This window comes from Rattus rattus, chromosome 4, assembly GCF_011064425.1.
Source record: "Rattus rattus isolate New Zealand chromosome 4, Rrattus_CSIRO_v1, whole genome shotgun sequence".
Taxonomy (NCBI): Eukaryota; Metazoa; Chordata; class Mammalia; order Rodentia; family Muridae; genus Rattus; species Rattus rattus.
Window position 1 is genome coordinate 84294697 of NC_046157.1, and position 10631 is coordinate 84305327.

General features: G+C 53.7%; 1 protein-coding gene across 1 annotated transcript; it reads left to right on the forward strand.

Moving 5' to 3' along the window:
- Window positions 1–286: 286 nt before the first annotated feature.
- Slc29a1 (solute carrier family 29 member 1 (Augustine blood group)) lies at window positions 287–9020 on the forward strand. Its single transcript, XM_032900662.1, has 13 exons — window positions 287–410; window positions 1520–1602; window positions 3376–3457; window positions 3588–3790; window positions 3885–4024; window positions 4164–4298; window positions 4403–4500; window positions 4618–4696; window positions 5306–5403; window positions 5766–5874; window positions 6104–6192; window positions 7979–8178; window positions 8477–9020. The coding sequence occupies exons 2-13, from the start codon at window positions 1574–1576 to the stop codon at window positions 8586–8588; spliced, it is 1374 nt and encodes a 457-aa protein (XP_032756553.1). The 5' UTR covers window positions 287–410; window positions 1520–1573; the 3' UTR covers window positions 8589–9020.
- Window positions 9021–10631: the final 1611 nt, after the last annotated feature.

Below are 10631 nucleotides of genomic sequence, written 5' to 3' on the forward strand. Positions count from 1 at the left end.
GACCAGTCTGGGCTTCACCCACAGAAGAGCAGAAGCGGTTGTAGGGCCTCAGGGTGGCCAGCTGTGACTCTTGTCTGGTCGGGCGGGGCCTGAAGTCCTGGCCGCACCTGAGAGCTGACCTGGATGCCACAGGCTTAGCTCCTACCCTGCTGAGCCTGCTGCTTCTGCTGTCTTATCTCCCAGCTACCGGGTGGCCCTTTATCTCTCCTGGCTTCTTAGCTTGGGAGACCCTGCTGAATGGGGGCCCCTTGAGGCCTGAGGGATTCTCTCCCGATAAGCCCTTTGCCAACCTTTTCACTCTGGACCCAGGACCCAGCGTTCGCCTGAGCGTGAGCTAGGACCCTCCCTCCCAGGGAACGCCAGGTGCCTTGGGCTCTTGCCCTCCTGCCAACATCGAGTCTCCAAGTTCGGTGAGTGATGGGATAGGGAGCTGAAGCAGCCTACCCTAGGCAGAGAATGGCAGTCTGAGGGGGGTCCCTGTGGGGCTGTGCCTTGTATATTCCCATCCTGCTGTCCTGCAACTGAAAGCCTGTTCAGCCCACTGAGGCTGTGCTATCCCTCTCCTCTTTGTGGAGGGGCATGGAGCGGGATGCCGAGGGTGTGGGTAAGAGCTTTGGCATCACGATGCTAGCCTGTGCCTTCTTTACCTTCCCAAATTTCCCTTCAAAGCCACTGTCAGAAACGGGAAGAGGATAGTTGGTGGCCTGTGCCTGAGAAAGGAACCGAGGTGGGGGCGGAGTGGGGTGGGAAAGAAGGGAACGTTCTGGGACGTGGGGTCAAGGAAAGGAACTTGCTGTGGAGAAGGCCGTGTCCCTCCCACAATTATGAAACGTATTCTTGGAGAACTCGGGAAGCCCCCAGGCAGCGGTTGGAAGGAAAAGCTGAGGCACTGGCTACAGCAGAACCTGGAGGGAGTCCCAGTCACTCTAGGAAGCAGCCTGGGAAGGTCCTCCCTGCCACAGTCATGGTTGGGGATGGGGAGGGGGGCACCCTGGAGCGAGAGTGCAGGCTCACAGCAGGCAGGCCTCGGGAGACCCGAGTTCCTGCAGGTCTGTTTGCTGTCTCACCGCTCTCCCCTCTTTTCCCTCTGCTCAGTCTCCTCCCCTCTGCCTGCCTCTGCCCTCTCTCTCTCTGCCCAGTGTCATCACTATCCCCAACCCCTTTCATCTCTTTTCTGCCGTCTTTGACTGTCTTTCCCTGCCTCTCGGCCATGCGTCCTCCTCCTCTCTTGCTCCCCTCCCTTCGGTTTCCAGCTTATAAACCGCTTCTGCTGCTGGGTAAAAATAGCGGTGGCAGCGGCCAGGCGGGCAGCCAGGTACAGCCCAGTCAGGCAGAGAGACAACAGGAAGGGCTTACGGGGCCAAAGGCCAAATGGGACTGAGTTGAGTGGTCCTGAGTCTATGGAGGCTCATAGGGTACCTTCCCTTGCCTACTCTAGCCCTAACCCCAAGAGTCTGAGAAGAGCCCTGGGCAGTGTGGAAGTGGAACCAGACAGGGCTCAATATCCCTTTACCCCCAGCAAGAGCCAGAGGGAAGGAGCTGCCAACCAGGCACAGCAGAGAACACTGGAACCATGACAACCAGTCACCAGCCTCAGGACAGGTACTGGGTGGCCAAGGGGTGTGGCAGGGGGTGGTTATGAGGAGGGAAGCTGGTCTGGGAATCTAAGGAGTGGGTCTCTTGGGTACGGGTGGGAGGCAGGCGCAGTACTTGGGACTTGGGGGTACCCCAGAACTAACCGTGCTCCCCGCCTGGTGGTTCTGAGTCAGGTCTGTGGGGTAGGGTGGAGAACATGCGTGCCTTGGCTGGGTGTTGGCTCCTCTGCCTACAGGGCTAGGTGGGCAGCAGGCCCCTTCTCGAGTGTGTCAGTGTTTCCACTGTTAGCTGCGCAGCTAGACAGCAGCTTCCAGCCCCTCCCACCATCGCTGTGGGGAGACACTTGGCTGCTTCCGTCATTCCAGAGCACATCTGGCAGGACTACCCTTGTCCCTGGGGGCTGCCCTGGGGCCTCTGCCTCGGATGACCTCGGCCCACCCTGCTCTTTGGACTGACCCTTCTAGCCTTCTAGCTCTGGAGCCTGTGATCTTCCTCAAGCTAGTTCAGGTCTGGGATGTGTGTTTTGATGGAAGAGGAGCTTGAGTCAAGTCTTCCACAGGGGCTGAGGCTTGTGGAAGTGTATGAAGCCATGCTGCACTCTTTCCAGATGGCCTGTATGTCCTGTGGGTCTTCAACCCCTCATTGCTCCCCTGCCCACGATTTCCCTCTTGTGCCAAAGGCTATGTAATTAGGCTCATTCTGACTGGAGAGCTAGCTTCATCTTTCGGGGACCATTTCTCCGCCTGTAAAGTCTGGCGAGAATGTCAGCCGTCTGTGACTGTTTTCTGAGGGGAAGAATTGTAATTGCAGATTCCAGCTTCCTGCCTCCTTTCTTTCCCCGGGCTGCCTGGTGCCCTGGTCTTGCCCCTCAACAATCTGCCCACTTCATTGCTGCCTGGCTTGCTAGTCCTTCCTCTGACCTCCTGTCCTGTAAAACCTTCCCTTGGAATTTTACCTTTCATCCGAGCCTTCGCACCAAACCTTGAACATCTTGTCCTCAAGGGGGATAGATGAGGGCTTTGAAGGCTGTGGTGGCCATGGCTTAGACTGGCAAACTCCCAATGAAGGCTTACAAGGGCTCCAGTTCCACCGAGCTGGGTCCCCTCGCTCCCATCTCTGTGAAGTCTGTAGGTACCCGCTAAGGGGAAGGAAGGTACTTTACCAGGTACAGGCAGCTGTAATGGGAGGGACCAGGGTTGCTAAGCTTATAGGCAAAACGACTGTCCAAAGTCATGCTCGCAGCCAGATGGTATCCATAATCCCTAGTCTGTCTGCTCTGCCCTGCCCTGGGTAGTTTAGACTATAAAACTGGTTCTGTCTAGTTAGGAAAAAAGATCTATAGCTCCCTACTTCCCAGTCCCGACACCCCATCTCTAGGCACCTAGCCCGTCTGACCCACTGGGTCTAGAATTGTCTGGGTGTTTTCTGGCCTCAGAGTTCTTCAGGGAACTCCGGAGCTCCTCCTCTGACAGCTTAATTCCTCCAGCGGCTGCTGTGGCAGGGCCCTGGCGGGGCCCTGGCTGGTGTTCACTCGCTCTCCTTCAGCTACCTACCCACCTTTATTTAGCAGAAGTTCAAGCCCTCTCTGGCTGTGTGGATCACACTGCTTCCCAGCTCACCGGGTCCCCTAAACCTTCTAGGACTTAAGAACAAAGGTCCTCTCTCCCGTGTCACTCAGAACCTCACAGGAGGGAGGGCACCTACGGTGGCACGGCCAGCACGGCTGGGGAGCTGGGGGGGGGGCTGGCCGACCACTTGGCTTTTCTCCTTCCTATACAGGTATAAGGCTGTCTGGCTCATCTTCTTTGTCCTGGGTCTGGGGACACTGCTGCCCTGGAATTTTTTTATAACAGCAACCCAGGTGAGGTTGGAGTGGGGACAGGCACTAGGTTCCAGAGATCATGTCCCCTAGGCTTTGGAGGCCTGATTCTGTGCCTCTGGGCACAGAGAGGGACAGAGGTTCCAACACTCAGCCTCTGCAAACCCCACAGTATTTCACAAGCCGCCTGAACACGTCCCAGAATATATCCTTGGTCACCAACCAATCATGCGAAAGCACCGAGGCCTTGGCTGACCCCTCAGTGTCCTTGCCAGCCCGGAGTTCTCTCAGTGCCATCTTCAACAATGTCATGACCCTGTGTGCCATGTTGCCCCTGCTGATCTTCACCTGCCTCAACTCTTTCCTGCATCAGAAGTGAGTCTCTCCATCACACATGTCCAGTCAGCTCCCGCTTCCTCAGCCCCGGGCTGACCCTTGACCCCCATCGCCATCCCCCTGCCTCTCCTAGGGTGTCTCAGTCCCTTCGGATCTTGGGCAGCCTGCTGGCTATCCTGTTGGTGTTCCTCGTCACTGCCACCCTGGTGAAGGTGCAGATGGATGCCCTGTCCTTCTTCATCATCACCATGATCAAGATTGTGCTCATTAACTGTAATCGGGGGACGCTGTGGGCAGCCCGGGGCCTGGGTTGAGAGTTGGGGAAGATGAGGGTGGGGGTGGTTTGGGGTACAGCTCCCTGGGAACCCTGACAGCTAGCCCCTGCTGACAAGCAGTCTTCACTCTTTGCCAGCATTTGGTGCCATTTTGCAAGCCAGCCTTTTCGGTCTGGCAGGCGTCCTGCCGGCCAACTACACAGCCCCCATCATGAGTGGCCAGGGCCTGGCTGGCTTCTTCACCTCTGTTGCCATGATCTGTGCCATCGCCAGTGAGTCCTACTGTGCACACTGCCCTGCTTGCTGGTTGTGGGGAGGCGAGGTAGGGTGACTTGGAGGGTGGCATGTATCTGAGCTTGTCCACTGTCTGCGCCAGGTGGCTCTAAGCTGTCAGAAAGTGCTTTTGGCTACTTCATCACAGCCTGTGCAGTTGTCATTTTGGCCATACTGTGTTACCTGGCCCTGCCTTGGATGGTGAGCAGATGGGGAGCTGGGGAGGCCTCGGGGTTCAAAGCAAGGGTGTCTTAAAACTGAAATATAGCAAGTCAGGGTCTGGAGCTGCTCCTGACTCCCATCTCCCTTGCTGGACAGGAATTCTACCGACATTACCTGCAGCTCAACCTTGCGGTGCCTGCAGAGCAGGAGACCAAGTTGGATCTCATCAGTGAAGGTCTTAATTACTAAAGGAAGTCTGGGAGGGTGGTAGGACCAGAGGGGGATGTTGTGGGCGTGTTGTCTTAACTGGCAGCCATGAGCCAAAGGAGGGCACAGTGACCACAGGTAGGGTGAGGATAAAATCGGGATGAGCTGGGGAAGAGACGGGGGTGGGGGGGCCCAGTGTGTGTGGGGTGTGTTTTGGAGTGTTACTCACTTGGTAGGAGTGTTTGCACAGAGCCCTGAGTTTGATTCCTACACTGGGCAAGGTGATGCACATGTAACCTTAGTATTTGGGAAGGAGAGGCAGGAGGATGGGATTCAAGGTCATCCTTGGCTATACAGTGAGTTCAAGGCCAGCCTGACCTTCATAAAATCTTGATGAGGAAAGAAGGAAAACTTGGATTTCCCTGAGTATCTCAGACATTTGGACAGAGGTTAGCGGTTTCAGAGGGAACAGAGAATTACAGGAGCCTCCTGGGGAGAAGGGTAGCCCCCAGGGGCTTGAGCCAAGGGCATTTAGGTCTATGGGGTACTAGGGTATAATTAAGGGAGGTGTTCACTTCCAGATCATTCTACCAGTTGCTCTGACCTCCTCAACCTTTTACAACCTCTTACCCAATAGGAGAGGAGCCAAGAGGAGGAAGAGAGGAATCTGGGGTGCCAGGCCCCAACTCTCTACCTGCCAACAGAAACCAATCCATCAAAGCCATACTGAAGAGTGTACGTGGGTCTGGGGTGTCCTGCCTACCCTTCCATGCCCCTTTTCTCCTTTTGCTGTGTCTACCCTTACACCACTTCCCTTTCTGACCTAAGGCTGGGCTTTCTCCTGTTTTTTCCTTCCTTTGAATGGTGTGTGTGTGTGTGTGTGTGTGTATGTGTGTGTGTGTGCGCACGCGCGCGCGTGCGAGTGCATGAGAGCTTTTTATTTATTTATTTTTAGAACAGGGTTTTGATGTAGCCCTGGTTGTCCTGGAACTTACTTTGTAGTAGGGGGTCTGCCACCAATGTCTGGCTCTCTGGTCTGTTGTACACAGCTGCCATGACAGCCCAGGGCCTTGGATGACTCTCTCTTCTCTCTCCAGATCTGGGTCCTGGCTCTGTCTGTCTGCTTCATCTTCACAGTCACCATTGGGTTGTTCCCTGCTGTGACTGCTGAGGTGGAATCCAGCATCGCAGGCACAAGTCCCTGGAGTAAGTTGTCATGTGTCTTCCCCTACCTCTTCCCGCCCAGGGTGGATTCAGCCAGTGTCTAAAGCAGAATTGAGGGTGGAGTATGGGCAACCTGGGGACCCTTCTCCCCAGCTGGATCTACACGGGCATACTCCACACCCTGCCATTGGCTGGAAACAGCTCTCTGATGCAGAGTGGGGAGGCGGAGGCCCAGAGAGGGCCAGGCGCTAAGTCTAAATCTCTCTTGTAGGAAACTGCTACTTCATCCCTGTGGCCTGCTTCCTGAATTTCAATGTCTTTGACTGGCTAGGCCGGAGCCTCACAGCTATTTGCATGTGGGTGAGTAGAGGGTGGGCCATGGGACCTGTGGGATTCAAGTACCCTACTGAGGCCAAGAGAGACCCCAAGAAAGTGTGGTGGGGCTGGAGTGTGGCCCTATGATAGAGGGCTCACCTAGCACACATGACCCCTGGCTCCCATCTGTAAAACTGCAAGAAGGGAAAATAAATTAAGGGGCAGGGGGCTGGAGAGATGGCTCAGAGGTGAGGAACACTGACTGCTCCTCCAGAGGTCCTGAGTTCAATTCCCAGCAACCACATGGTGCCTCACGACCATCTGTAATGGAATCCAATGCCCTCTTCTGGTGTGTCTGAAGACAGCTATAGTGTACTCATTTAAGATTTATTTTATTTATTTATTCCATGTATGTAAGTACACTGTTGCTGTCTTCAGACACACCTGAAGGGGAAATCGGATCCCATTATGGATGGTTGTGAGCCACCATGTGGTTGCTGGGAATTGAACTCAGGACCTCTGGAAGAGCAGTCAGTGCTCTTGACTGCTGAGCCATCTCTCCAGCCCCAGTGTACTCATTAAAAAAAAAAAAAAACAAAAACAAAACCTGAAAGAAGGGGAAAATGCCGTGTAAAGAGAGCTATCCTTTTCAAATCTACATGTAACGTATGTATGTAACTTATGTGTAACTATGTGTATAAGTTCATTTTGTTTGCTTATCCATCAAGGCAGGGTTTCTCTGTATTGCTATCTGGGAATTTACTTTGTAGACCAAGCTGGCCTTGAACTCACAGAGATCTCCCTGCCTCTGGCTCCTGGGTGCTGGGATTAAAGGCATGTGCCGCCACTGCTCAGCTGTTTTTTTTTTTCTTCCTTTTTTTCTTTCTTTTCTTTCTTAAAGATTTATTTATTTAATGTATGAGTACCCTGTCGCTGTCTTCAGACACACCAGAAGAGGGCATCAGATCCCATTACAGATGGTTGCGAGCCACCGTGTGGTTGCTGGGAATCGAACTCAGGACCTCCAGAAGAGCAGTCAGTGCGCTCTTAATCACTGAGCCATCTCCCAGCCCCTCTCTCTCTCTCTCTCTTTTTTGTGTCTCCTTATGTAGGTCTGAATCTGGTTTTCCTTGCTTTTAGACTTTGGCTTGTCAGGGCCTCCCAAGTGCCTGTGCCACCATGATACAGCTAAGATTTTAAAATCGTGTGTGTGTGTGTGGGGGGTGTGGGTGTGGATGTGGGTGTGTGCAAGTGGGTGCAGGTGCCCACAGAGGCCAGAAGAGGGCAGCAGATCTCCCCAAAGCTGGAGTTGTGGTAGATTATGAATACTGGAAACTAACCTTGGCTCTTGTACAAGAGCAGTACTCCCTCTATCGAGCCATATCTCTAGCCCATGCGTACAGTTCTTCAGTGCGTAGCCTGGCAGAGGTGTGTGTCTGTATGTCCCCTACCTGGATTGAAAGATACGTTCCAGCATTTGGGGCTTGGCACTGCTGCCCAGTTAATACGATGCCCCACGAAGCCCCAAGTTTAACCCAGGGCACTTCACAAGTACAGCAGTCCACACTGAAATCCCAGCACTTGGGAGTTAGAAACCAGAGGACTGGAAGATCAAGGTCATTCTTGGCTGCGTAGTGAGTTTGAGGCCCTCCCTAGGAGACATGAAAACTTGTCTTACAAAGAAGAAAAATCTGATATCCCAGAGGCAGCACTGTGCCCCTAGCAATCAGCACCCTCCAAAGGTATCCAGGCCTAGAGGTTTTATCCGAGTCCCTAGGCCCAAGTGCGCCATGAGGACGGACACTCGCTGAAGCTTTGCTGGTCATTGCAGCCTGGTCAGGACAGCCGCTGGTTGCCGGTCCTGGTCGCCTGCAGGGTTGTGTTTATCCCCCTGCTGATGCTCTGCAATGTGAAGCAGCACCACTACCTGCCCTCCCTCTTTAAGCATGACGTCTGGTTCATCACCTTCATGGCCGCCTTTGCCTTCTCCAATGGCTACCTCGCCAGCCTCTGCATGTGCTTCGGGCCCAAGTGAGTGGGGCCACGCGGGAGGGAATGTGGGGCCATAAGGCAGGGCTTAGGGGGAGGTGGCAGTAGGAGAGTCCCTCCCATCCCAACTGCTAGCCCTGGGAGCTGGGGCTTGTGAGGGGCAGTGGAGGCGAGGGCTTGCAAATGTGCTCTTGCTGAACTGTGTGGGAGGGGATTGAGGCTGGAGGATGGTCCCGAGACACATTTTCCCAGGAAGTGGGCTGGGAGTGGGAGTTTAGGAAGGCACTCAGGGGCAGGGCTGGGCTTGGCTTACCTAAGATTACCTTGCCTTTTCTTTTAGGAAAGTCAAACCGGCTGAGGCAGAGACTGCCGGAAACATCATGTCCTTCTTTCTGTGTCTGGGCCTGGCTCTGGGAGCTGTGCTGTCCTTCTTGTTAAGGGCACTTGTGTGAGCGACCCTGTGTGGACAGAGGAACTACACTGCCTGCTTCCTGCTCACTTCCTTCGCTGTTAGGGGCGAGCAGGGGTCCAGAGGGCTGCTCCTCTGCTTTCCTCCAGACTGGGGGCTGGGCCCAGATGTCCAGGAACAAAGGAGGGGGTCTCTGAGGATGGACTTGGGATTGGGGGTCAGAGTGGGAGGGAGACAACGGTCTCTGACAGACAGCTCTGACTGATCCCTGCCTAAGCCAAGCACAAGAGGCTCCACAAGGATGGGGTGGAGACGGATGGCTGACTGTGTATCATGATCTGATGTCCCTTGCCCTTCTTTCTTCTGTGCCTGTTCCAGGTCCCCGATCCTTGTCATTTTACTGCCTTTTTTATACTGACAGAAACCAGGTGCCTTCAGAGGCCATCTGATTAAATAAACATTTTTTTCCTCCATAGCTCTGTGCATCTTTCCAAGGTTTAACCCTTTGGGGAGTTGAGAAGGCTGGCAGCGTGAGTCTAGGTTTCTGCATGACCTAAGGCTGGTGCGTCCGTATAAGGGGAGGATGGAGTCTTTCGGTCTCAGGGGCTGCAGCGCCCCCTGCTGGAGCCACAAGGAAGGGAGAGGTCTGGAGCCAAGACACCCCACCCAGACTGTGGCCCAGATTTAGAAAGACTAATTTTTTGGAGACAGGATGTAGCCCAAGTTATCTTCACATTCCATAAGTCCCTGAAGGTGGCCTCAGGCAGCTCCTCCTGCCTTTGTCTCTTATATGCTCGTGCTGACGCTGTGTGCCACCATGTCCTAGATCTAGGGATCAAGTCCAGGGCTTTGTGCACGCTAGCTAGGCCAATGCTCTGCTAGCTGAGCTGTGCCTCAGCCCCTCTTTCTCATTTCAAAGGCCTAGAAATGGTGGCAGCTTTGTCTTCACCACTACCTTCCCCTCCCCCACCAGCGCTGTCCTCAGCCCCTGGAATGAACTCTGCCAAGCTGGCCAGCACCACCCCCAGCTCCTGGCCATACTCCCTCATCTCTGGGCAGGAAAAGGCTGAGGCCTGGGTTCTCCCTTACCTTGGCTCCAGGCCCTGACACCAAAGCCCAGGCTGCCAGACTTCCTGGAGAACAACAGGCCTGTGTGTCCTCAGGTTGGTGTTGGACCTTCCCCTTCTCCAGTCATACTGCGGTCTGAGGAAAGGTGGGTTGGTATGGGATGTGAGACTCTCTCAGCGGAGGGGATGTTACCGCTGGTGCTCCAGCTCAGGATTGACTGAGTGGAGAAGAAACTCTCACTCCCCAGCCCTGGGAGGCATCCCGACTTTTCCCAGGAAGGCAGAAGCTTTGCTCCCCTCCCCTCCCCCAAGGCCACTTGCTCTTTGGTCCTTTACCAGCTGATGGCTACGGAGTTGGCCTTACTGTTGGAACTTCCTTTTTCACAGAAATGTCATTTAAACCAGTGGTTCTGACTTCCTATGCTTCAGCCCTTTAATACAGTTCCTCGTGCGGTGAGCACCAACCATAAAATTATCTTTGTTGCTCTTTCATAACTGTGATTTTGCTGCTGTTAGGAATCGTTCTATAAATAACTGTTTTCCGATGGTCTTGGGTGACCCCTGTGAAAGAGTCCTTAGACCCACCCCAAAGGAATGAACTGATTCAAAGGCTTCAGACCTCCATGGGTAGTAGTGGTTGTTTTGTTTTTTCTTTTTTGTTGAGACAGGATTTCTCTCTAACCTTGGCTGTTCTGGAACTCTGTAGACCAGGCTGGCCTTAAACACAGAGATCCATCTGCCTCTGCTTCCTGAGAGCTGGAGTTAAAGGTGTGTACCACCAATGGCCTGGGTTGTTTTAAATTTTTTTTTTTTTTTTTTTTTTTTTTTTAAAGATTTATTCATTTATTATATATAAGTACACTGTAGCTGTCTTCAGACACTCCAGAAGAGGGCATCGGATCTCTTTACAGATGGTTGTGAGCCACCATGTGGTTGCTGGGAATTGAACTCAGGACCTCTGGAAGAGAAGTTAGGTACTCTTAACCACTAAGCCATCTCCAGCCCTTCTTTTCCTTTAA